Source organism: Podarcis pityusensis (assembly GCF_964106645.2).
Source record: "Podarcis pityusensis genome assembly, chromosome: 2".
In the NCBI taxonomy this organism is placed as follows: Eukaryota; Metazoa; Chordata; class Lepidosauria; order Squamata; family Lacertidae; genus Podarcis; species Podarcis pityusensis.
Window position 1 is genome coordinate 22,758,054 of NC_138029.1, and position 27,914 is coordinate 22,785,967.

At 44.2% G+C, this 27,914-nt stretch overlaps 1 protein-coding gene and 1 long non-coding RNA gene across 6 annotated transcripts in view; both read right to left on the reverse strand.

Moving 5' to 3' along the window:
• Positions 1 to 370: 370 nt before the first annotated feature.
• Positions 371 to 27,914, reverse strand: part of TEX2 (testis expressed 2) — a 94,502-nt gene continuing 66,958 nt past the window's right edge. For 4 of the 5 annotated variants that reach the window (XM_080994435.1, XM_080994437.1, XM_080994436.1 and 1 more), the window contains exons 5-12: positions 25,554 to 25,801; positions 23,675 to 23,821; positions 22,226 to 22,325; positions 15,316 to 15,448; positions 10,153 to 10,278; positions 3,597 to 3,806; positions 1,442 to 1,562; positions 371 to 556 (exon numbers count right to left, since the gene is read on the reverse strand). In XM_080994435.1, coding sequence (XP_080850561.1) covers positions 434 to 556; positions 1,442 to 1,562; positions 3,597 to 3,806; positions 10,153 to 10,278; positions 15,316 to 15,448; positions 22,226 to 22,325; positions 23,675 to 23,821; positions 25,554 to 25,801 — 1,208 coding nt within the window. In that variant the 3' untranslated portion in view covers positions 371 to 433. The remainder of the gene's footprint in view (positions 557 to 1,441; positions 1,563 to 3,596; positions 3,807 to 10,152; positions 10,279 to 15,315; positions 15,449 to 22,225; positions 22,326 to 23,674; positions 23,822 to 25,553; positions 25,802 to 27,914) is intronic. The other variant, XM_080994434.1, reaches the window with a different exon arrangement.
• LOC308471268 lies at positions 25,975 to 27,172 on the reverse strand. Its single transcript, XR_013982861.1, has 2 exons — positions 27,086 to 27,172; positions 25,975 to 26,955 (listed from the first exon to the last, which is right to left on the reverse strand). It is a non-coding gene; the product is annotated as an uncharacterized lncRNA (long non-coding RNA).

Sequence of the window (27,914 nt, forward strand, 5' to 3'; positions counted from 1 at the left end):
TTATAGAGGACAGGTTCGTGCGGCTGCATAAGACGAGCCATTGATGCTCGGTGTGCATTGCCAATATTGCACGCTCACGAACAACAACTGTTCGCGTCAAAGCTCCTGGTTCAATTGCCGTTGGTGGAGATTTTCCTAATCCTTTACAGCAGAACGGTGCTGCGCGTTAACTGCTAACGTCGGAAGCCCAACAGCAGCTGCTGCAAAGACACAGACTGGTTTAGGAAATGGAATTTACGTTCAGAAAAGGAGATAGGAGCAACACTTGGGACAAACTGGAGCAACGATGGGCATAAAGCCATCCTCCTCGGAAAGCAAAATAAAATGTGGCACAAGGACAAAATCTACTAAACAGTTCGTTTTTTAAAAAAACAAACCCCAAAACCACATGAAAACATAATCTGTTAATACTGTAAACTGCAGTCTTCACATTTCATGGCTGATCAGTAGCTTCTGTGACGGATTCTTTCAGAGGACACACAGATGAACGGGGATCCATGGCTGAGTGCATTAGGGGGATATAAACATCGTCCATGTTTGGCATGACAAAAATTTTCTGCAAAGTGTAAAAAACCAATCAGAAAATTCAAACGACACAGGCAAGTGATATGCTTCCAAAATAAGCTTAATTTCCCTTCATTTTGTTCCATCTCCTGTTTCCCAGTAACTGCATTAATGCACGAAGGGGGTTTAAGCAACCACAATCTAGGCTTGCTGCTTTTTTACCTAGAATTTGTGAATATTTCAGACCATCCTATCGGTGGGTCTAACAGGTATGATACTAAACAGGTATACAGCAACCAAACATAATCCCCAGTAACTTTTTATTTTAATTTATGAAATAGAGCTGAAACACCAGTCATTTATGACAAAGCTACTTCAGTTTTCAGACGACAAGATATCATTCGAACCATACAATTTTGATGAAGCAACTTACCTTTTGTTGTGTGTGTGTGTGTGTGTGTGTGTGTGTGTGTGTGTGTGTTTTCCCTCTGCTGCCTGCAGAAGCCCCTTATGCCCCACCCACCCAGATTTCCGAAGGCAGCACTGATCTGAAGTTTGGACAGAGTCCAACTAAGTTTAATACTCTGAGCTGACCAATTTAAATTAGTAGACCTACGTGAGTTATATCATCCATTTCAGTGGGCCTACTCTGAGTAGGACTAATGTAGGCCCCATAACTTCTGCTTCACCAAAAATATTACAGGTGGAATTTTTTTCCTGCAGATTTACTCCAGGAGCTGGTTTTGAGTGGCTGGCACCAAGTCAATGTGCAATAATTTCAAGCAGGTTTTCTGCATTATAATTTCAGTTGGATTTTTATAGTCTTTAAAAAACCAAAAACAACAACAACCACCCCATGCTTCCTCACCAAGCCTTGTGAACTGGACAAAATTATCTAAGGACCAGTCACAATTAAAAGAGCTTTGAAGAAATATACCTGGAATTCTTGTTCCAATTTTTTCTCTATCCATTCAGTCACATGAACCAAAGTCACCTCTCTCTCACCAAGCTTTGGCCTAGCTTTGAGCTCCAGGTAGGGTGGTCTTCGGAAGCCGTACCTGAACAGAACACAAATAATGTATGGCTGCATTTACTTGTTTATCGGATTCATCTTCTCCTTCCTCCTTCCGCTCTTATCATAAACTACCAACCTGGGAGGTAAGTCCAAAAGAGATACTTGCTAAAGGACACCTTGAGACATCCACAGTTGAACTGCGATCTAAGCGCATGTCTCTCTGGTCCAAGTCCAACAATATAGCTAGCACACTAGTTATCTTGTGTATTCGCTTTATGTTACAACGTGACAAAGATGTGAATCTTCCTTATGACTCATTAACAATTTGTATTGCTTCTGAATTCCAGTACCAAGTAAAACAGTCTTTGCTGCTAGTAGTAACAGTAATTTACAGACGTAACAATAGAGGTGTTAATACCAAAACTTGCTCTAATTCAGGGACAAAGGTTCAGGGACACACCTGTCTTGATCCTCATCTTGTGCAATACTTTGTTCTTCTCAGCAATGGGCCTCATTGTAAACCGGGAGCTAATTCTCCTCGATTTCTAGATTACAGTAGCTCAACCCCCTGCAATCCCACACTGGTGCTTCTCTGCCCGAATAGAACTGCTAGCTTTTGCCAGCTTTTCAAATATTAGAAATCTACGAAAAGCTTTAAAAAATGGATTTAGACATTTATTTTTACAACAGCACCCCTCCCATCTGCAGTCTGAAGCGGAATGTGGAGTCCAACCTCAGCTCCCAAACAGCTCCGTTTTCGAAGGTTTCGGCTGCTGAACGCTGAAAACCTGGAAGTAAATGCTCCGGTTTTCGAAAGCCGAAAGTCCGACGCAGCTTCTGCTTGAGTGCCAGAAGCGCTTGCAACCAATCGTAAGCCGCGCCTCGGTTGTCGAATGTTTCGGAAGCCGAACAGGCTTCCAGAATGGATTACGTTCAACAACCAAGGTTTGGCTGTATATCGTAACAAACTGTTTCATAGAATCACAGAATTGTAGAGTTGGAAAGGGCTACCCTATGGCTCTCCAAATGTTGCTAGACTACAGCTCCCATCATCCCCAAATGCTGGTTCTGCTGTCTGGGGCCAATGGGAAGTAGGGTCCTTCAATATATGGAAGGCTGCAGGTTAGTCGTTCCCAGTTTGTAGGAATAGCAAATGCCATACATACCCCCTATGAAGCAAGCACCATTGTGTGCAATTAAACTCGGTCCTGAGTAAGTTGGATACAACCAAAGGGTTGCATCCAACTAAGGTAGAATAATAATAATTATTATTAATAGTAATAGTAATAATAATAATAATAATAATAATAATAATAAATAATTTTATTTATACCCCGCCCTCCCCAGCCAAGACCGGGCTCAGGGCGGCTAACAACCAATAATAAAAACAAGTTGATTGAAATACAACTTAAAAACAAGATTAAAATACAACATTAAAACAATTAAAACATTAAAATGCACCCTCATCACAGGAGGAGAAAGGAAAAAGAAAGAGAGGGAGGGAATCAAACTGATTCTAAGCCAAAGGCCAGGTGGAACAACTCTGTCTTACAGGCCCTGTGGAAAGAAATCAAATCCCGCAGAGCCCTGGTCTCATGAGACAGAGCGTTCCACCAGGCCGGAGCCAGTGTTGAAAAAGCCCTGGCTCTGGTTGAGGCTAATCTAACTTCCTTAGGGCCCGGGACCTCTAAGGTATAGAGTAGACCCACTGCAATTAATGGACCTTAGCCATGGTCGCTTAGGTGGGTCTGCTCTGAGTAGGACTCAGGTACCAGGCACAATGCATGTTTGGGATTTGCAAAATGCTTCTTAAAAATGCTTGCCAGTTCTTAAGATGGGACATCCTATGGCATACCAACCCTTCAGCTGCGCACATATGCAGCCTTCTTTGCTTTCATATGAGAGAAACAAAAAAGGGAGCAACAGGGTGGGGGGCAACCCAAATGGCAAAATAGGAGCTCTTTCCACAGCACGCACAGAAAGAATCAAACCACTGTCCTGGTAGCTTCATAGGAACAAATGATAAATTGCACAGGTCTTGAAAAGGCTTCAAGTCAAGTCTCGGACTCCCGCTTACCATATTCGATCACTGGGAGGTGGAGGAATGTTAACTGCTAATGTTCCTTTACATTCTTGTACCTCAACGGTTAGCAAAAGTGGAGTGTTCGAGACCTCTTCAATCTTTTTTTTGATGAACTCCGTCTCCGTTGCTTTCTGGAAGTATTTTGACTTGGTGATTTTATCCACAAACCTCATTATTTTACTGGTGCGGTGCCCCCCAACATATCTTTGAGAGAGAGAAGAAGAAAGCATCAAAGTCGGTTTACAGCTGTTCCTGGAAAAGAGGGTTTTTTAAAAATTTAAAAAACAAAACAACATTTTATCTTATTCTGTAGCTGTACAGTGGTACCTCAGATTACAAACACCTCGGGTTACAAACACTTCGGGTTACAGACACCGCCAACCCAGAGGTAGTACCTTGGGTTAAGAACTTTACCTCAGGATGAGAACAGAAATCGCACGGTGGTGGCACGGCGGCAGCAGCGGGAGGCCCCATTAGCTAAAGTGGCACCTCAGGTTAAAAATGGTTTCAGGTTAAGAACGGACCTCCGGAACGACTTAAATTCATAACCAGAGGTACCACTGTAGATAGAATATTCACACAGAGCTCTCTGCAGGTTTCCAGACATCAACTCCCATCATCCCTGGCCATTGGCCAAGCTAGCTGTGGCTTATCACAGAATCTTAGAGTTGGAAGGGACCCAAGGGTCATCTAGTCCAACCCCCTGCAATGCAGGAATCTCTGCTAAAGCTTCCAGGAAAAATGGCCATCCAACCTCTGCTTAAAAACCTCCAAGGAAGGAGAGTTCACCACCTCTTGTGGGAGTCTGTTCCACCACCTAACAGCTCTTACCATCAGAAAGTTTTTCCAAAGGTTTAGTCGGAATCTCCCTTCTTGCAACTTGAAGCCATTGGTTCGAGTCCTACCCTCCAGAGCAGGAGAAAACAAGCCTGCTCCCTCCTCCATGTGGCAGCCCTTCTTATATTTGAAGATGGCTATCCTATCTCCTCTCAGGCTCCTCTTTTCCAGCTCCTTCAAGCGTTCCTCATAAGGCTTAGCTTCCAGACCCTTGATCATCTTGGTCACCCTCCTCTGCCAAGGTTCCAGCTTGTCAACATCCTTCTTAAAATTGTGGTGCCCGGAATTATGAGAGTTGGGAATCCAACAACATCTGGAAGTCACCATGTTGGCTTTCTGTGCTTTAGTGCTAGGGATGACTAATTTGTTGCTGCAGGGCCGTAAGCGGCCCAAACAACACAGGCTGCTGGAACTCCTCAACAGCAATTGAAAAACTCGTGATACTGGCTTTGCTATGGGCGGAGAGAAGGAGAGTTGTATGCATGCCTTTCTTGCATCCCTTATTAGTAGAATAGAGGCAAAATGCACGATGAAGCTTGGATAGATTATTATTATTTATTAAATTTATATACTGCCCTTCACCCAAAGATCACAGGGCTGCTTATAGGATATGTATGTCACTTTTAATAGGGACGCGGGTGGCGCTGTGGGTTAAACCACAGAGCCCAGGACTTGCTGATCAGAAGGTTGGTGGTTCGAATCCCCACGACGGGGTGAGCTCCCATTGCTCGGTCCCTGCTCCTGCCAACCTAGCAGTTCGAAGGTACGTCAAAGTGCAAGTAGATAAATAGGTACCGCTCCGGCGGGAAGGTAAGCGGTGTTTCCGTGCGCTGCTCTGGTTCACCAGAAGCGGCTTAGTCATGCTGGCCACATGGCCCGGAAGCTGTCTGCGGACAAACGCCAGCTCCCTCGACCCACAGAGCAAGATGAGCGCCACAACCCCAGAGTTGGTCACGACTGGACCTAATAGTCAGGGGTACCTTTACCTTTACCTTATGCTCTTTAATGCACAAATGCAGACTTTCATCATAGCGTTAAAGTTGAATTGCTACAGGCCCAGAGGTTGCTGCTAGGTTCCCACTAATTTATATACAGAGATGCCTTTGGGCAAATCGACACGATAGAGGACTTACAGACAAAGTGACCCAAGTAGGTAGGTCGGTAGGTTATTTATTTATTTATTTTTAAAGTACAAAAAACAGAGAGAAAGGACAATGCCCCACGATGCTATCCAAAGATTCTGGGTGCTTACATTCTCACCAAATGTTTGTTATTATCATTATTTATTAAATTTATATACCACCCTCTACCCAAAGAGTTTTGGCCTGAAGGGCTGTTCACGTTAGTCCTTTCAATCTCAAGCAGTATTTTGGTGGATTTTGCAAGAGAACATCTTTTTTAAATCCTGCATACTATTTCCTCCCCCTTCCCCCAATTCCCCCTTTACAACAGTTTTTAATGCAATGTTACAAGAAGAAAACCGCTTCCTGTCCCTATTGTCACAACTACTTTCAAACCTCAGGAGTGTAAGAGGGGCATTTTAGGGATTAGGGAGGCAGCTGTTTAAGGACTGCTAAATGGCTTTGCTAAGAGAGCTTTACCGTGGCTGCTTTCTGGTCCATCTTTGTCAATGTTATGGATTTCTGCTTGTTGTGCTACTGTTCCTAACTGGATATTGATTCTTTAGTGTTTTGCTGTTATGTTTGAGTGTTAGCTGATTTGAGATTGCAGAGAGTTAAAAAAAATAATGGGATACACATTTTAGAAATGAAATGAAAATTAAATAAAAACGTGGGCGCAAATGGGATTAAAAGGAGGTCCTGGTATTTTTTAAGATGATGGAAGGCCCATGCCTCTGTGTTGTGAAAACAGGGCTAATAAATGACCTACATGTATGAGATTGTTCCCAAGTTGCATGAAAATACAGATGTCGTCATTCAGGAAGTTTTTTTTACCCAAGAACATGCAGCGAAGATGGCAGAGGGAGAGCGCTCATTCATTAGCCTCAGCCAGGAGCAACACAAATTTACTGTTCCTATAGCTCAGGCATGGCCAAACCTGGCCCTCCAGATGTTTTCGGACCACTGGCCCTGTTAGCTAGGGCCCTGTCATCCCTGACCACTGGCCCTGTTAGCTAGGGATGATGGGAGTTGTAGTCCCAAAACATCTGGAGGGCCAAGTTTGGCCATGCCTGTATAGCTAATGAAGACCTGCATGTGCCACAGCAATGTCGGCAGCAATTTCTGGAATTTCCATCATCTGGAAAATTTTCTACATTATACTACATGATTTATGATTGACTTGAGATACTGCATAAATCTACATGCTAGTCGTCAACAACAACAACAACAACAACAACAACAACATTTCTTCAGTAAGTACCCAGAGACATCACCACAAAGCCTGCAAAAAATACCTTCCTAGTCACAAATTTTTAGCAACTATCCTTCATTCACCCCAAATGTTTCTCCTTTCCAGATGGCACTGGATGCATGACAGCCGGCTATTTTTAACCGCTAAATGTGTTCATTGTAACATGAACTAGCATAATGAATGGCAATTTATTCGTCACCTTCTTAACATGCACACACACACACACACAGAGGCAGACAGAAGTGTCTGGAGAGACACTCAAAGCATATGGAGTTCTTTCCCAAGCCTGCAGATATTATTGTCTCTTCCCCTGCCTCTCCCAACGACAGCACTCAACTGACAAGACCAATGGCCTGACTTCCTATGATTGTAAAATAGCTCTTTTATGTGCAAAAAGGGACAATGAGAATCTTACTGCTGCGCAGAACCTGTAATAGTGCAATTGTTGGCATATCAGGCAAATTGCGCTTATTTCCCCAGATGTACAGAATGGTGGTTCGCAGCAAAGGTGGCTCTCAGAACCCATTAACAGCCTGATTATGCCATCCATTCACTGCATCTTCTATGGATATGCATATGGACCAGATTTAGTATGTGTGATGTACATTAATTTATTTGCACCAGCCAAGGATCTTATTCCACATGAGAAGACCAATACAGTTGCCTTCAGGGTCTCTGCGGCTTTGAGAACAGGTTTCTTTTAGGTGCGCTAGATCTAACGTCAAACTCCTAGTGGGGCTAATCCCAAATTCAGCCTCTGCGTTAAAACACAACCTCTGGCGTTCTGATGGCAACTTTAGGTTGTGGGGAAATGCAGCAGCTTTCCTTTTACATGAACAACTCATAGTCCAGGGGAGGAATTCAATGTTGTACTAAAGCAATCGCCCCCTCAGGGTAAGCATTTCAGCTGAAACAATCCCTGCTCTCTTCCCCAAACAAGTTGCCTGGCGAGTTCCCGCCTTCCCCCAGTAGGAATAAAGACACAGGACACAATTATTTAAGGTTAATAGGCTAAAATTGGCCACAACTTTATTGGTTACAGGTAAGAGGCTTAGGCATTGGTCCTAGGCATTGGTCCTATCAGACTATCCGGCTTCAGCCTGTTAGCTTGAAAACCGGGAAGGGTTAACACCAGCAGGGAGAGCCCTGCTGATGCACATCAACTAGGTACTCCCCCGGGGTCACCGATTGGGGGTGCGCTTTAGGCCCTGGCCTCCATAGGCTTTGGACGAGGCAACGCCCCCCGGAATCCTTTACCGGACTACCCTTCAATATTTGGGGGAGGTGATGGCGCTCCTCCCCCTCAACACATCTACATAACAATACCCCTACCAATGCCTAACCGCCAAAACCAAGGAGTTGTGACAATTTGCTATGAGGTAGACGAAAAACAAATGGCCAGTGCCAATTTGCCAAGTGGAAAAAATTCCGATTGGCGGCCCGAGGATTCCCCTGATCGTGCGGGGCTGGAAACAAGCCTCCGCGCACGTGTTGGAGGCGTGAGCCCGCAACCCCACCTCCTCCTGATGTCGGAAGTGGCTTTGTGCCAGAGGTCGTTCTTAACCTCTCTCCCTCCGCCACAACTTACTTTTCAAAGCTTCCACTGACAGGAGGCATTTGCATCCCACCCAAGATCAGCCATTCCCTCCATCAGCAGAGGAATTAAAATGTCCTGGAGTCACTTTAGGCCCTCTCAAATTCACACCGTGAGAGATGCTTGAGCAATAATTGGGTGCGTTACACAAGCAATGAGGGAACAGGAAACGTGGGAGTCACTTCTACATTCCATTGCCATTACTGTGAATGCCCAAGGCCACCTTAACTGGCTCAAGAGGGGGGAGCTATGAAGGTATCATTACATCCAGTTGCATCACTATTGCCTAGACAGCAATGACCTTTCAGGTGACTTCTTGTGTATACAAATCAGTTGAGTAGTTTGTAAGCTTTTCAACGGCAACAGATATTGGCTGAACAAAAAGAAGCAGCCTTGCTGGATCAGACCAAAAGCCTATGTAGCCCAGCATCCTGTTTGCGACAGTGGGAGGATGCGGGTGGCGCTGTGGTCTAAAACCACTGAGCCTCTTGGGCTTGCCGATCAGAAGGTCGGCGGTTCGAATCCCCGCGACGGGGTAAGCTCCCGTTGCTCTGTCCCAGCTTCTGCCAACCTAGCAGTTCGAAAGCACGCCAGTGCAAGTAGATAAATAGGTACAGCTGCAGCGGGAAGGTAAACAGTGTTTCCATGCGCTCTGGTTTCCGTCACGGTGTTCCGTTGCGCCAGAAGCGATTTAGTCATGCTGGCCACATGACCTGGAAAGCTGTCTGTGGACAAACGCTGGCTCCCTTGGCCTGAAAGCCAGATGAGCGCTCCAAGCCCATAGTCACTTTTGACTGGACTTAATGGTCCAGGGGTCCTTTACCTTTATCTTTTAGCTTTCCACAGTGGCCTACCAGATGCCCATGGAAAGCCCACAAGCTGGACATGAAAGCAACAGCAATCTCCTTCACTCTCCAACCATTCAGCCTCAGTGGATGACTCTTATTTTAAAAATGAGGACCTCTCTCATGTCCCTCTTTTGCTTCCCTTTACCTAATCTATGTACTGTAAATTCCCAGACATTATAATGTTTTCTCACAGGGGAGTTGTTTCAGCCCCCTGATGAGGATAACAATAACAATAACAATATTTATTATGTATATGCTGCCCACCCGGCTGGGTTTTCCTTGCCACTTTGGGCGGCTTCCAACACATTAAAACATAACAAGACATCAAACATTAAAAACTTCCCTCTACAGGCCTACCTTCAGATGTCTTCTAAAGGTTATATAGTTACTCATCTCCTTGACATCTGATGGGAGGGCGTTCCACTGGGTGGGTGCCACTACCAAGAAGGCCCTCTGTCTGGTTCCCTGTAACCTCACTTCTCCCAGTGAGGGAACAGCCCGAAGACCCTCGGAGCTGGATCTCAGGCTGAACAATGTGGGTGGACATGCTCCTTCAGGTATGATCACTTTGTTTTGAGATCCAGCTCTGAGGGCCTTCTGGTGGTGAAACCTGCCCCCCAATTTCTGCATGTCTGAAGTGTCCCATTACTTCAGAGGTCCCTGTTTTGGTTTTGGGTGCTTCAGAGAGAGCCGCTTTTGTTTCAGACAAGCCCCATATCATTTCAAAGTGACCCACTTCAGTTCACGATTTGATATTTGTCCAAATCCAATGAACACAACCAAGTTTGGCTGTAACACTTGTTGATGCACACTCTTAACCTGGAGAATACTTGTAATGTGCTTGACACAAAAACAGAATGAACAATCTCCTTGTGCTCCAAGACACAGACTAACTCACCCTTCTCCTCCTGGTACTAGAGGTTTCTCGCTCCCTGTTGCTTCTGGAGCATCATCTTCGTCTGAGGAGCCAGCACTAGAAGATTCCTCATCGCTGTCTGCAAGGCAATATGCCCTTGGCCTGAAACTGAAAAGAAGGACACATTTCAGTTTTGAAGTGACACCTTATTAACATAGGTTGGAAACAGGGGTTTTGCTCCCTGCATGACTAGACTATACATCTTCCTGTTTCCCCAGTTAAAAATGTGCACCGCACCATGCTTTATTTATACAATAATTATTTACTCCAACACAGCTGTGCCGAGCCTAGCTTAAAATGAACAGAGGCATGTGTGAGCTTCTTCCATGCAGTCAAATGGAAGGTGAAGAGACATTTCTGCACAAGTGTCTTTCATGACAATTAAATGCAATGCAAACAATTATAATGCCAAACTAGGATGAGCACTTTGACTAAGCACAATTTTTTGACCGGATGAGACATGCTTGGGAAGTCAAATGGGTTTCTGAATGAAACTTGAGGGTTGCTTTTGTGAGCACCATGAGCTTCCAGGAGTTATTTTCTTGCCACCGTATCATATAATTTCCCTCTTATTGCCCCCTGCACACATAGCTGAGCCGCCTCTACCTATCATAATAGTTGCCGGCAGCAACAGAGTTAGAAGTGTTTTAGACAAGACATTTGGTAAGTAGCAGTAAAGGCAGTGATGGTCTTAGAGTCAAAGTATAGCTGGCATATTAAGAAGGCCTGAGACAATATAGGGCAAGTCTAGGGAATACATCTTGTTGAGTCTCTAAGTATTCAAATGCAGTATGTATTGAGGGGTTCCCAGCAGGGGAGAAGCCCCAGGCATTGCAGTGTTCCCCAACCTTGGGCCTCCAGCTGTTTTTGGACTACAACTCCCATCATCCCTCGCTAGCAAGACCAGTGGTCAAGGATGATGGAAATTGTAGTCCAAAAACAGCTGGAGGCCCAAGGTTGGGGAACACTGCTCTAATGTTATGATTGCAGAACTGCCACCTAACCCAGAATTACTAAAAACAATACGTATATGGAACAAAACCTCGATGGTAATCCAAAGAGCCCTAACCAGCAATTTCTCTGTAATGGGTGTAATAATCTGTTATGGCCATTTCACACGCAAGTTGCATGTTCTCAAGTGGACATTCCTTTCCAAAGCCCTGTCCTAACACTAAGCTCAGATTTTTCTTAGTCACCAGCAACCAGACAAAAACAGAATACAAGAGGGCTATCTGCAAGCAGCAACTTATCATAGTGTTCAGGTAGACGGAAAAGCTGGCCACCAGTACCACCCTGCCAATTTTTCTAGACAGCCATGATTTTTTCTCCCACGCCCACTTCACCCAACCAGGATGGCTAGATGCCATTTTCTATAAAATATCCACTGCTATATAAAGCAACCCTGGAGTAAGCCAGATAGTTCAAGAAGAGGTTATTGAGTAATAACCCTTTCACTGCAACATGTGCTGGCTATAGTGCAATAATGGCTGAATATACACGAGAGGATGAAGGCCTATCAAGCTTCAAGAGGGAGACTTTGAAAACAGTTTTTACTGTTAGCTTTTCCCTGACTGCAGGATGGGGAGAATTAGGTGTGACAACTCCACAATGGAGGAATGTTGCAGTTTATTGATTCTATGGAGCAGTAAAGACCAAATGGAAATTAGCAAACAGCTGTATAAAACAAAAATGAAAGAGGAGGAGCACAGTAGGGAAGTTGTGCTACTCCTGTTGGAGAGATAAAGGTAAAGGTAAAGGGACCCCTGACCATTAGGTCCAGTCATGACCGACTCTGGGGTTGCGGCACTCATCTCGCATTATTGGCCGAGGGAGCCAGCATACTGCTTCTGGGTCATGTGGCCAGCATGACTAAGCCGCTTCTGGAGAACCAGAGCAGCGCACGGAAACGCCATTTACCTTCCCGCTGGAGTGGTACCTATTTATCTACTTGCACTTTGACATGCTTTCGAACTGCTAGGTTGGCAGGAGCAGGGACCGAGCAATGGGAGCTCACCCCGTCGTGGGGATTCGAACCGCCAACCTTCTGATCGGCAAGTCCTAGGCTCTGTGGTTTAACCCACAGCGCCACCCGCGTCCCATGTTGGAGAGATGCTTGCCTCTAAATACAAAGAGGCATAGCTGTCAACGTTTCCCTTTTTTTAAGGGAAATTCCCTTATTCCGAATAGGATTCCTCGCAAGAAAAGGGGAAAGTTGACAGCTATGCAAAGAGGGCATGCACATCATTCCCTAAGCCAGGGGTCAGCAACCCGCGGCTCTTTTACACCTTTGCAGCGGCTCCGGGGTGGATACTAGCGAGGGGAGGAGGCGCATTGTGCGCCCCGACACTCCCCACTGTGGCGGGCGCTGTACTGGCTGTGACGTCGCATGGGGGCGGTGCGTGCATTAGTCACGCACCGTCCTGACGTCACCTTCCCGCCCGCTGTCAGATCGTGGCTCTGGAAATATATTTGTTTTAAATGTCGCAATGGTTTTGCGGCTCCCAGGTTTTTTTTCTTCGGAAACGGGTCCAAGTGGCTCTTTTTGTCTTAAAGGTTGCAGACCCCTGCCCTAAGCCCAGCTTTAAACATTCCAAGTCAACTGGGGAAGCACAAGAGAGTGCTTCCTCTCGCTCAACTAGCCCAGAAATCATTCCAGTGATTCCGGCTAGAATCACTTAAGTAGCAAGCACAGAAGAAAAGTTAGAGAGCACCTTCAAGCAAATTTAAAGAGTAGAAAGAATTCAGCCTTGATAGGTAGCTAGGGTAGGGGGTTAAAGACAGATATTAACTTCAATGAAACTCCATGCCAAGGTTTCGTTAATATAAAAGCAAAAACCTTAGAGAGCCAGGTGGCTTCAGTTACTGAAGGGGGCTAACAACTAGCAATAGCATTGCCCCTTATTTCCAGCCAAAAAAGGCCCTTTTAATGGTCTCAGCACAAACAGAACGAACACTCCACAAGGGATGAGATGATGCGACAAATACCACTCACCAGATCAAAACAAATCCACAGATTGACGAATCCAAATATTACCAAAAAAAGGAAAGGAAATGAAAGGGGGGAAGAAAACCAAAAAAACAAATACAAGTTAGAGAAGATACAGTATGGAGAAATTGCAAGCTACCTTTACCTAGGAGGGGCTCTATTTGGCCAACATAAAGCAAACAGTACTAGCCAGCTGACATTTAAGCAAAGCTCTTTTTAATGCAGGTTAGACCACGCAGCAACATTTGAACATTTGACGCAGTATCGGATACTTGGGTTTCCAAAACTGCATCAATGTACGGGAGTAAAATTATTAATATTAGACAAAATATTGATACCGATTCTTGGTAATAGGTATAAGGGGATTGAACCAATACCTGGGAGAGACCCACTGAGGTCTTGTATCTGTGCAGAGAGGAGATGCCAGCCAGCCACAATATAATGATGTGAAATCAATGGGGAAGAATAATGTAAGCCGAAAAGCTGGGACTTTAGACCCAGTTCTAGCACATATATGACCTCTCTTCCTTTGGTCTTACTAAAAACATACATATGCCCACTGATTAAATTTTTTTTACATATATAATAGGTGCCCTGTGCTCTTGGCATATAATGACTGCTGTTTGTCTATTCTCCTGCAATGTGGACAACAAACAAACATGAGCAAGGAAAGCTTCCAAAACAGGAAAAAACCCCAACACCACCCCAAACCTAAAAGGTACACAGAATATGGGCAGGATGATGGAGGTGGAACGAATGTTAGGAAGAAGCAGTGCTCCCTTGTGGCAGCCTCTTCAGAATTTAAATTGGACTGAACATGTACTCTAGTGCTGCGCACAAAGACACAGCTGTTTAAAACAGAAGTAGCCAACGTGGTGCCCTTTGGATGTTGAGCCACCGACTATGCTGGGTGATGCTGGCAGGAATTGTAGTCTCTGGAGGGCATTACATTAGCCATTACATTTTAAACCCCTGGTTTAAAAGGTTTACAAAAATTATGATTTTTCTCTCAGTTCATTTATTACTTGCAACCAGCTTTTTATTTAGCACTGATACATAACATTTTTATTGTTCCCCTTCTGCCCCCTCCATTCCTACTTGGGATCAGTGCTGGATTTATTTACAGTGGTGCCCCGCAAGACGAATGCCTCGCAAGACGGAAAACCCGCTAGACGAAAGGGTTTTCCGTTTTTGAGTTGCTTCGCAGGACGAATTTCCCTATGGGCTTGCTTCGCAAGACGAAAATGTCTTGCAAGTCTTGAGATTTTTTTTTCGCTTTTCGCCCCCTTTATCTAACCTGCTAAGCCTTTAATAGCCTTTAATAGCCTTTTAGCAGCTAATCCGCTAAGCCTTTAAGCCTTTAATAGCCGCTAAACCGCTAATAGCGCTAATCCGTTAAGCCGCTAATAGGGTTGCTTCGCAAGACGAAAAAACCGCTAGACGAAGACTCTCGCGGAACGGATTAATTTCGTCTTGCGAGGCACCACTGTATAAGCTAAACAAGCTATAGCTTAGGGCCCCACTCTCTTGGGGCCCCTCAAAAAAATTAAAGGGGAAAAAACTGGATGCACATTTCCAAAATATAAGATAAAAAAACAAATAAAATAAAACCAATGTGATAAAAGTACATATCTTGTTATGCGCAAATGGATTTAGAATCCTATTAGGTCCATAAATTACCATATAGCATATATTCAACACAAAAAACAGTGACAATTTGTTGTTGACAAAGGACAGCTGCGCATATAAAGGGCCCCATTACCTTCTGTAGGTTAGGGCCTCATCAAACCTAAATCCAGCCCTGCTTGGGATAGAGAAGCTAGAAATTAAAGAAAAAAACTATTTCCAGAATGATCTCTGTCCAGTGCTTTGCTATTACCATTAGTTTATTAGGGTACAGTTACGCTAACTTTGAAGTTGTTATTCATCAGTCTGCAGGTGGTCCCAAGACTTACTGATCAATCCCCGCCTCTCACTTTTGAGATCAGTTTTAGAATAGTGCGACAGCTTCCCCCAAACTGTAATCAGTTATTCATTATAAAGAAATAACTCCAGACTTATCAGCTCTTTCAAACACTATCTAGTTTCTATTACAGAGTTTTATGAAGAGCTTTCTGTACTTAAAAAAACACCAAAATAGTAGGGGAAAAATTCCTTACCCTTCTTTGCCAATTTCTCCAACTTTCAGTGCTTCACCTAGAGGTTCCTTTCCAAGTTTGGTCAAATTCATTTTGGTCTCCAGGGTCATCAGAAAAGATCCACTGTAAGATATTTCCAAGTCAATCCAAAGCCCTAGAATTGTTGGGGAAAGAAAGCATTTTAGGTATGACTGAAACTACCACACAATATCCAGGAAAATGCTGAAACACACACAGAGAGATTGATCCCTACCTCTGTTTTCAAACCTCTTGCTTTACGGTAGGCCAACACTATCACGACTAGTCAAATAGCAACTTAAGATTAAATAACTGGACAAAAAGCAACGTACAAACATGATACGGGGCAGTACTCTGCAAGTCATAGAATCTAGAAATGTTAAGGGCTTAAATAGTATTCATCTTGCTGGTCTCAGGAAGCCGCAACTGTGTTTTTAATTGGACTAGCTTTGGTGGGAAAGAGAAGGCAGTTCCCCTCTTGCAACACAGAAGGTGGCCCAGTAAAGAGGAACCAGCTTTCCTCAGCATCTTAGGAAAGTCCAAAGGCCACTTTCACTATCATAGGCCATCATACTGATGCTGCAGGTTGCAAAGGCGTAATGTAGAGGTGGGGACTCCTAAAACAGGGGTGGGGAACCAACAGCCCTCCGGATATTGCTGCGCACTCAACTTCTGCCAGCCCCAGCCAGCATGACCAATGGCATAGGATGATGGGGAGGCCATAGTCCGAAAATGGTTCCCCATCCCTGTCCTAAAGATTAACAAAAGGCCCTGTGAGGCCTTCATATGTGTACCTGTGAGCTGAATCTCTGCAGATCAGCTGATTAAGAAGGAACACCCTACAAAGGCATGCAATCTGCAACTGTATTGTACTGTTTACCGAAATGACAACCTACATTCTACTGGGCTTTATATGGACTACCGTTGCAGAAATAAACAATTAAGAATACTGCCACTGTAAGTAGTTCTATAGATACAGTGGAACCTCTATTTGCAACCATAATCCGTTCCGGAGGTCGAAACGGGTCACTGGGAGAGGCGCCGTTGTGCACAGGTGTGGACGGCGATTGCCCGCTTCTGCGCATGTGCAAACGGTGATCGCCGCTCCTGCGCATGCACGAACGGCGGCAAGCCCGCTGGTTACTTCCGGATTTGCCGCAGTCGCGACTTGGAACAACCGCAAGAAGAGGTGGTGGTAAGTAGAGGTTCAACTGTACTGGCTAAGAATCAAAAGGCATCCAGCCCTCAGCTACCACTTGTGCCCTTGGCTCCAGCTGCTTGCACTCCACTGAAGAAACTGCTCTGACGAAGGTCCTCTGGGCTTGGAGCAGCCTGCCAGGCAGTGCATCGGGGAAGGAGGCAGCGACAGAAGCAGAAAACTCTGAAGACCAGCTGCACGTACAGAGCTACCCTGACCGACCTTTGGATCCCGGTCATAAAACGTGGAAGCATCGGCAATTGTCTTAATTGCCATTCACTTCACGTGGGCATTCGTTTGTTCGCGACATATGAGTGATGGGAAATGATCTGCAGAACGGCTTGCACGTGAAGTGCTCTCTCTGTTCCTCCGCGCAACATCCCGCAATTATGAAAGGAGGAAGTTGGAGAGAACATCTGCGAGGCAGAGAGATAAACGGCCGTTTAACAGGCTTGGAACTTTGTTCCTGCCTTGCTAATGAAGGAAATGAAAAGAAGGAGCATCTCAGAGCTTATGCAACGCTAATGTTTACAATGAATTGGGAGGAAGTGTGTTCTTGGCCTGGAATAGTATACAAGCTGATGATGAAGACCAAAGGTCAAAAAGCATCCAGCCAGATCTCTGACTGCAAGAGGATAGCTTTTAGAACGTATTCTTGACATTATAGGATACATTTAGTGGGGTGTGTGCCAAAATCTTTCCTGTTGGTTTAATGTAGTCCTCTACCATGATCTACCAGATCGTGAAGCTGAGGCTCCAATACTTTGGCCACCTCATGAGAAGAGAAGACACCCTGGAAAAGACCCTGATGTTGGGAAAGATGGAGGGCACAAGGAGAAGGGGATGACAGAGGATGAGATGGTTGGACAGTGTTCTCGAAGCTACCAGCATGAGTGTGACCAAACTGTGGGAGGCAGTGGAAGACAGGAGTGCCTGGCGTGCTCTGGTCCATGGGGTCACGAAGAGTCGGACACGACTAAACGACTAAACAGCAATATCCATGATCTCAGATAACCACAGATGCTCAATGGAGTATCTTCAATATCCTTGCTTTCCATGAACTTCAGGCTGCACAAAGGCATCCACATCCAAATGCAGAGACTGTTCCAATTTCAGTAGGTTGTGCTAGCTGGCACAACACTTTGCACATCCAGCCAAAAGTAATTATTTTCCCACTCAATTTGTTTCAAACCTAATCCTGCTCCAAGTAGCTCAGGCTGGTGAACATCATCCCGTGTCCATTTTATTGCCACAAAAACCCCTTGTGGTAGGCTGGAATAAGGGATAGGTGTGGGATCTGAACCCATGTCTTTCCAGTCTATGCCCTGAACTCTAACCCAGCAAGAGGCAAAGTAATGCCCTCCATATATATTGCTCCCACCAGTCCCAGCCAGCATTGTTGATGGTCAGGGATTGTTGGAGTTGTTGGTTCAGCCACATATGGAGGGCACCAAGCTGTTCTAACCACTACATCACACTGTCTCTGTTTGGACAAAGAATGGCAGACGAGTTCAGAATCGTCAGCAACATCAGAGGAACTACAAAACAAGTGCTAGAAATCAAACTTGCCAGATCACCATAGCATCTTTAATCTTCAGTATGCTGCAATTTTACAGTTTAAAATTATCCTGCAGAGACTTCTGCAAGTTGGGCAGGTGTCTTCTCCTTTTCCATCTAAATTGAATACCTAATAAGAGACAATATGCTCTCTAACAAGTAGCGGCCTATCAAGCAATAGAAGCCTTCCTATCTTGGTCCAGTCACATGCAATTCAGGAGAAGGAGGCATCTCTTTCATTTGCTGAAAAAAGATTTCTAAATCATCAATAAACACGAAATTTTTGAGAACAAAAATTTAAGGGGGCAAGGATGAACGGGCTGAAAGAGATTTAGCATCCACTCAGAATTTCTAAGAATCGAAGTATTTCCCTTCAGCACATTGCATTTGAAATTAGTTTCTTAAAGATTTGTCAACATTCCATTTCTTCTAAGGACTTGATAGGCAGTGACAGGCATATTCTGCAATGCCAACTCTAGGTAATGACCTAACCAGTTCAAGAGGAGTCAGGGAATTCCTCTGCAAGATATGGAACAGTTTATTCCCAATGCAAAAAGCAGTTTAATCTTATCAATGAACACACTGAATCGTAAGCACAATAGAATATTTCCCCTGCATGGAAAAATGAGATTTGTCTTTGAAAAATCCAATTTCTTCCAATAAGCCACAGCAAACAGCATCTTGCAAAACAGTGTGGGAACAGTTAAGATCCCATGAAAACTATAAGTTACGTTTTCTTTGTCATTGTGTGTTCATGCCTGTTATTTCAGATGTAGAAACTTAGCAGTCTGAAAAGAGCAGCATGGGAAGAGGAAGTGGCTTTCCGAACAGCCAGTCTTACTAATTACTTATAAAAAGCAGAGTCCTGTTGGAATTTGAAATAGGAGAGTATGAATAATTCCCATTTATCTTCCCGCAAATGGACAGAACTTTCCCCTTTGGTTTCAACTGGTGAAATGGAAGGGCACCAGAGTCAGATTCCACATGTATCTGTAGCCTTAAGCTCCCACTTATGTAATCAGTGAGTCAGCATGCTCCAAATACCAACAATTCTTTTTAAAAACAACTACAATATAATGAATCAACCAGAGGAAACAATTCAGAGGATATTTCCCTCTGCAAAGCACAAATCCAAAGTTTTCAAGCATCAGGAACACCAGAGGGGATTTTAAAAAGCAGGTGTGCTGTGCAACAAAGCCCCAGCATGTTTATGTTCTTTTACAAAAACGCAACCTTACAAATCACTGGCTGGTGACAGGCAATAGTCTGAGAGTTGAAGCATAACAGTGCCATTGCTTTCCATACTTCAGACATGGTTTTTGTTTGTTTGGCCCTATACTGTTGGGTCTGATTACATTTTCTTTAGTTTAGCCTTTTTCTAAAACAAACCATTTCTTTAAGCACTAGAATTCGGGCGAAGACATCATACCTAGAAGTTAAATATTATTGTTAGCTTTCTACTTCATTGCTACAAAAAGAGATCCAAATAATTCCAAACTGACTTATATGATACCATCTTCATCTACAGGCCTCCCCTGCAAGGCCATGCTCAGCTGGAAGATTCTTAATCTCAGGGTCATGGCTTTATGTTGGGTGAAATAATAATAGTAATAATAACTTTATTATTTATAGCCTGCCCATCTTGCTGGGTTTCCTCAGCCACTCTGGGTGGCTTAAAGGTAAAGGACCCCTGACAGTTAAGTCCAGTCGCAAACGACTCTGGGGTTGCAGCACTCATCTTGCTTTATTGGCCGAGGGAGCTGATGTTTGTCCGCAGACAGTTTTTCCGGGTCATGTGGCCAGCATGACTAAGCCGCTTCTGGTGCAACAGAACACTGACACCAGAGAAGCACACAGAAACTCCATTTACCTTCCCGCTGGAGCGGTACCTATTTATCTACTTGCACTTTTGACGTGCTCTCAAACTGCTAGGTTGGCAGGAGCTGGGACAGAGCAATGGGAGCTCACTCCATCGCGGGGATTCGAACTGCCGACCTTCTGATCGGCAAGCCCAAGAGGCTCAGTGGTTTAGACCACAGCGCTACCCACGTCCCATCTGGGCGGCTTACAGCACATAAATAAATACGGTAAAACATCAGACATTAAACATTTCCCAATAGATTTCTTCTAAAAATTGTTTACAGTGGTACCTCGAGTTACAAATGCCTCAGGTTACAAACGCTTCAAGTTACAAACTCCGCTAACCTGGAAGAGTTACCTTGAGTTGAGAACTTTGCCCCAGGATGAGAACAGAAATCATGTGCCAGCGGCGCAGCAGCAGCAAGAGGCCCCATTAGCGAAAGTGCGACTCAGGTTAAGAACAGTTTCAGGTTAAGAACGGACCTCCGGAACGAATTAAGTTTGTAACTAGGGGTACCACTATTTCCTTGAAAGATTCCTGCACTGTAGAGGATTGGACTAGATGATCCTCGTGGTCCCTTCCAACTCTACATTTCTGTGATCTTGGAACTTATTCCTCCTGAACCATTAAGAATCAGCTTCCACATAACTATGAGCACACATGTGCTTTTCTCTGCCCTGATTGTGGTAAATATGTAGTTTTAATATCTATTTCAGAACAAAGCATATTCCTTGAAGTCACCCTTCGTTCCAATGTCGTAAGCTCTAACCACTCCTCAAAACTAAACAAAAATCAATACATTTCATAATAAATTGAAAAATTTTGAAAACCCATTGCTTCTCAAATAATAAAATATTTTTAATGTTGTTAGATCAGTTCTGGGGTATTTTTCTTCCCATATAACAAGTCAGTACAAACCAATAATGTGTTCATTAAAAAAGAGGGAGAACATTTACCCTTCAATCAGCCAGCTAGCCAGCCATATCAAAACCTATTTTTTTTATAGGCTTCCTTCCTTCCATCATGAAACTCAAGGTGTCAAGCATGTTCCCAGGCAATCTCCCAGACAAACACTGACCAACCTTAGACCTGCTCACAGACCATGAAGCAATGACTTGGAGCATCAAAACACAGCTGTAAAACCCAAACAAGCCAAAACAGCTGTAACCACACAAAATGCAACACTGCATTTTGAGGAAAGTCTCATCAAGGAAACTTATTCACTTACTTCCAATGCTTCTCCTAAATGCCGGGATGGCTAACCTTTGGCCCTCTAATATCACTGGACTCCAAATACCATCAGCCACAACCAGGGAGGATGGAAGTTGCAGTCAAGGAACAGCTGGGATGACTACGCCTTCCCCATTCTTGCTCCAATACTTCCTAAGGAGATACTTGAGGCACCTCACTTCTGGAGCGAGCAAAATGTGAAGACGCCTCAAGAAACTCAGTAGGAAACAATCAGAGACACTGAAGACAAACCCTTACATCTTTTGGATCGTGATTCTGACTTTGGATGTTGACACACACACACACACACACACACACACACACACACCCCTGCAGAAATATATTCCTGGTCAGCTCCCCACAATTTGGACATTTCCTCAGGCTCAGTCATAAAAACTGCTGTCTTAGGACGATATTTTGCTAGCGAGTCCTGTCAGCTCAAGGATTTTCACTTGTGCAACAGGACTTCCCCCCTCCTCCTCTTGCACTGCTCCACAACCTCCCCCCAATCTGTTCCAATGGGCTGGGGAAACCCCCTAACGGGATATCTGTTCATAGACCCTCCCTCAAATGTTTTTTAAGAAGTACCACCAAATTAGGCTTGCCATACATCAGGAAAATTCCTGGCATGTCCTGGTTTTCAGGTGTAAAAATGGCATCAAGGGGGGATTTAGCTCAACAACTGCAGGTGTCAGGAATTTAACTTTTTGAAATACAGCAACCCCACACCAAATACTACTAGCATTTCTGCTCCCATGCTTTTCTGGGAAGAAATCCCCATTCTGAATGCATGTGTGTATAAACTTTAAGATTCAAAAGCACAAATCTTGCCATTCAATGATAAATGGTAGAAAGGCTATACAAACAAGTAAAACGAATTGCCATACAAATGTTATTACATAAAAAACAGACATTAAAGTAGCATTTACAAGCATGGCTATCCCTCCGTAATCGTTAGAATTGGAAACACGATTGCCAACTGCACCCCGTCAATTGTTTGCTGGGAATAGTCATAGGATAGTTGTGCTATCAAAACAATCTACAAGGTTAAAAATCTGATATGTTACCTTTATAATCAATGGCAGGTTTGCAGGCTTGAAGGATTTTCGGCATGGCAATTCCCATGTCCAGTTCAGTTAGTGTTAGTTCATTCATGAAATACGGCAACTGAATGAATGAAAAGGAAAGTCTCTTTAAAGCATTAAAGTACATGCAGTACCCGGAAATTAAGTCCTATTGTGTTCAACAGGGTTTACTAATCTGACTTCCTAGTTAAGTGTAACTGGAGCCAAAGTATTGAGAAGATATGGAGAAGGTTTCTTAAAAGCAGGGGTGGGCTGAAGACGGGTGCCAGGGGCCACATTGGGCACCATTGTGTGGCACAACGGAATATAAATTTTAATATAATCATATTATTTCTGGTAGCCACACACTGCCTGTATAGAACTCTTCACTAGGTAGACTTTTATCGCATATAAGAATTCACTTCTTGCTTACATTCTTAGGAATGCAAACTCAGGATACTCACCCTGGGGATTCTGTTGTTGTTTTTTAAGTAGTAACCTATACAATATTGAAATCCCACAATATCTATATCTCTATCTCTATCTCTATCTATATATATATCTATATCTATGATATTCAAAAGGTAATGTTTCAAATACCTTGGGCTGAATCTAGGCTTAGTAGTCATTTGTGTTTAGGTTCGAGAAAGGTAATATAACCAACATAGGTTACTGCTCTTTGCAAGATAACGGAGAGGGATAAAATGTCATTACAATGTTATTTGCACTATCAGTTAAAAGAACTGAATACTTTGGTGTCTTGTCTGCCCGCGGGAACAGACAGGAAGACTGAAGCAAAGCCCTTCTGGAGACAGATTTCTGAGGGTTTTGCATTTCCCAAAAGGGTCAGAAAAGCTGGCAAGCCCTGCTTTATCCATCGTTGTAAAGAGTGACATTGTTAAGTCGCCCCTCACCGGCCAGTCCCAGGGCAGATTAATACCATTTAACAGTTCACAATTAAAAACAGATTACAGTCACAGGAATTGGGTGGGTACTGAAAACATGCGTCTCAGGTGTGCAACGCCAGGAAAAAGAAGTGGCAGGAGCAAGTAAGTGCAGGGGCTGAGAAAAAAATTCAATTTGTGGGAGGGGAATCAATATATGGACTGAACAATCCAAGCCCCACTTTGATCCAAACTAGAGTAGGGATGGGGCCAGATTGGGGAGAGAAGTTCCTCTTCCTGGCCCTGCAGGCCTACCTCAGCTTCCCACTGCCTACTGCCCGAGGATTGATGGCAGGTGGACATGACAATGACAGGATCCCCAATGGATTCACCAGGAGAAACACCCCCCCACACACAAACACATGGAACTTTCCAAGATGGGGTGAGTGAGGCTGAGTCAGCTGAGGGGCTGTGGATGTAGCCCTTGTTACTGAGCTAGCCTGGAGCTACACAGTACGTTCCCTATTCTAGAATAAAGAGAGCCGAGTCTTGGAAAAACAGCCCATACCTTTATTTTGCTGAGCTTCATTTGTATCTTCTTGGACACCATGTCAGACCAGTACTTTTCTCCCAAGAAATCCCAAAATATTCTTCCCAGCAAGGCATTCACCCATGCTTCCTGCGTCTCTTCTTCACAATGGGCATCGGATGGCAACTGGTAAGAGAGAGAGAGAGTTTCCCTACTTTCAGCAACTCTGGCGTGGCTATTGAAAATGTACAACAACACCGACCCTGGGCTGCTAGCCACACAGAAGGCTTCACGGGCTAACAAGAACCTCTCCATAGAAAGGGGTATCGTTTTATCTCCCCGACGACGAGTTAAGCTTATTCCACAAGCATAATTCAAAGGCATTTTCCAACGCGGACAATCCTTTGAAAACAAGGGGTCATTTTAGCAATGGTGAAGAGCTGATGCCAACAGAGTTTATTTTCTTTTTGAAGAAAGCCAACACTAAGAAGGTAGCCTGAAACTAAGCTGGAGACAGAAAATAAGGGGGTGGAGAGAAGCTTTGCTTCTTATATTGTGCAAAATATAATTTTGCTCCCCTGTCCCCTCTGGTCAAACACAGCGGAACTGCACAATAACCCAAGAGGCTAATAGAACTATACAATACAAGTAACCCTGTCTGTATAAGACTGTCCTAAGAAGTCTTAGGCGTGGTGTGGGGAGCAGAATCCCTTTTCTCCCATGCTAGTACTAACTGCACTTCTTTTTCATGCTTCTTTGGTAACCGCAGGGAGCACACATCTAACGGTGGAGAAAATGTTGGATGTTGCACATACCTGGGGAAAGAAAGGAAACACGAGCAACTCACATTTCCTGAGGAATGGCTGAAGTCACACAGATAATAATAGTAGATTGTTAGTGGGGGGCACGTATAATAATAATAAATAATAATAATTTTATGCCCCACCCATATGGCTGGGTTTCTCCAGCCACTCTGGGCAGCTTCCTGCACATATAAAAACATAAGACGTCTAACATTAAAAGATTCCCGAAACAGGGCTGCCTTCAGGTGTCTTCCAAAAGTTGTGTAGTTCTTTATCTCCTTGACATTTAAAGCTATGGCTGGCCACATTTAGCCTCTGAAGCTGTATGGCTTTTTTTTCAGCTGGAACTCAGTTTCAGCACCTCTCAAGTGGACACCATTGCCATTACAGTGGTACCTCTGGTTATGAACTTAATTCATTCCGTTCTCAAGCTGAAACCATTCTTAACCTGAGGTACTACTTTAGCTAATGGGGTTTCCCCCCACCACTGTGCGATTTCTGTTTTCATCCTGAGGTAAAGTTCTTAACCTGAGGTACTACTTCCGGGTTAGCGGAGTCTGTAACCCGAAGTGTTTGTAACCCGAGGTACCACTGTACAGTGATACCTCGGGTTACAGAAGCTTCAGGTCACAGACGCTTCAGGTTATAGACTCCGCTAACCCAGAAATAGTACCTCGGGTTAAGAACTTTGCTTCAGGATGAGAACAGAAATCGTGCGGCGGCGGCGAGAGGCCCCATTAGCTAAAGTGGTACCTCAGGTTAAGAACAGTTTCAGGTTAAGAACGGACCTCCAGAACAAATTAAGTTCTTAACCTGAGGTACCACTGTATAACAGAACAAGGGAGGCGCTCATGGTGAGTTCTGGCACCTCTTTTTCTGGAAGGACAGAACTGGTGTAGACACCATGGGCAAGGGTCCAATACTACGGAGACACTAGGGAAAGGCCACAGCAGGATTCAGGATAGACAGAAACTGATGGCACTAAATATGGGTTGAGTCCTTGCCAAGCTCACCCTGCCCAACACCCGCATGCAGAGAAACCTCTTGGAAACAACAGAAGTTGAAGGGTGACCATAATATTTCAGTGCAGATCAGTTAACCCTTGTACACCTCACCTTCTTCACAGCTGTAGGGCTGCTGTCTGCACTGTGGACTGGGCTGGCTACAGGGCTCGCCTGTTCTTGTGGAATGCACCTGGCCATATACACGTTGTAATCCAGAAGCATTTTTTGTCTCACACTGGCTGCCAGTTCCTTCTGCTTCGGCTGGGAGAGAATTTCATCGATGCTCCCTTTGCTGCTGCTACGGCTGTGGGACAGAGCTCCAGACTGGCTGTCGGATCGACTGTGTGCTGGCAAGAATCCTAAAGGCCGGGAAGGGAAAAGGCCTCCATCATTAATAAGTAATCAAATAGGAAACTCAATGACCATGAAAGTCAGGAGTTTAAGATGCTAAGATTCTAGCGAGAGGCGGTGGCTACAAGGCAAGTCTTAGAAGAGCAGGATGAAAAGCATGGGTTTTTTTGGGGGGGGGGGGTTTACACTAGCAGCCATGAAAGTGGATGCAATAAAAATATCTGCCTAATTTCTGTACATTAGAAATGGGCTTTCATTTAACCACGGGCGCAGTTTGGAGACATCCCCCTCTCACTTCATCTCCTCATATGTGTTTTTATTAGGTCGTCAGTGAAACATTTTTTGAATTTTTACACTGCTGTGCCAGACAGTGCTCCAAGGCAAACGTCAAGCAAAGGGGTTACTTGCAAGTCTTTTCCAGAAGCTTTCATGCATATTATCTTAAAATCAGCAAGGTGGATTACAGCAATTGCAGGAAGCAACTGCCATGTGGAAGTGAACCGCAAGGAAGGAAGACATAAATACAGGAATTTCCAGGGGAAAGGTAGCCAAGCCACAGCTGCAACATGGCTGCTTACAGTCTACCCAATTTTGGCTGCATACACACCAAACATTTAAAGTATGTCTCTTCCCCCAAAGAACCCTGGGAACTGTAGTTTATTAAACATACTAGGAACTATAGCTCTGTGCGGGATAAACTACACTTCCCATGATTCTTGGCAGGGGGAAATAACATACTTTTCAGTGTATGATGTGTAAGCAGAGCTTTTTTTCCAGGTGGAACTTTCTGGAACTCAGGTGGGCGCCACTGCCATTATAAGAGAACAAGGGAGGTGTTCATGGTGAGTTCTGGCACCCCTTTTTCTAGAAAAATAGCACTGATGCTAAGGAACTTAACCATACAATGGGAACAAGATTCCCATCAGGTTTATATAATGAGCAGAAAGCTATACCTATCCCCGTGGACTTTTAGCAAAAATCCTCCTCCTCTGTTTAATATACCTGGGTGAGTGAAGCTATAAGAAAGGGAAAGCCCCTTGATAGAGGCAGCAGTATGGATACAACTACACAGGCTATGAGAAAAAGAAAAATCTCTGAATGACATTGCAAACAGAATAATTGACAGAGCAATCCTGATTTGGGCCAGGTAGAGCAGAGAAACCTAATGTTTAATGTTTGATGTAGTACAGTATTTTAATATTTTTTTGGAAGCCGCCCAGAGTGGCTGGGGAAGCTCAGCCAGATGGGCGGGGTATAAATAATAAATTATTATTATTATTATTATTATTAACCGATCTAGCACCACATCCAAAGCCCTGTCATCTCATGCTGGTCAGGGCAGAAGGGGAGGACAGGACAGCTGTATCTAATTTTCTGCTGGCAACACACCCCTCCCTGAAAGGCCCCATTTCAGGACTTTCAGGTTGCTAGCAATGGCAAGAAAACCCCTAGCAATAACTCTCTCCCTCTCTGCTCGCATGGCTGAAGCTTGGACCTCTGCCACAGCAAAGCCCATCCCAGCTGGCAGGATTCTTCTATGCTGGCAGAGGGTGGTGGAAAGGCAACTATACCCAGTCCTAACCTGCTCCATCATTCGTGTTGAAAGGGAGAGGGTATAATTTCAAATCAACAGAAGGAGCAGATTAAATGCCTCTAAATAAAAATTCTGTAAATTCAGCAGGTTATGCAAACCTGACAAGTCTGCATGAATTGAATTCGTATATTTGTATTTATTTCATAAAACAGGCAAGGGCCACCCACCAAAGGTAATAGAAATGTTGATTTTGAACAATGACAGGGAATGTGCAAACCTAGGGGAAGGACTGTGTCCTGAAGTTGGTGAGATAAAACTCTGTGTTTTTAAAAAGCCTGACATCACTAAATGCTTAACAGAACTGCCTAAACTTCCCTTGGTTCCTATTTTATTTTATTGATGCACTATGCATTCCAAGGTTCAAATTATGGCCAAATTTCTAGATTCTACATCTATATTGCTAAACGACGTCAGAGCTAACTTAGGCACGTTGCAAGCTGCAAACATTTTGTTCTGCAAATATTTTAAAAGAGGGAAAAAAGATATGTGATGGGAGAGGAAGGGTGAAATAAAAAAAAGGCCTGATT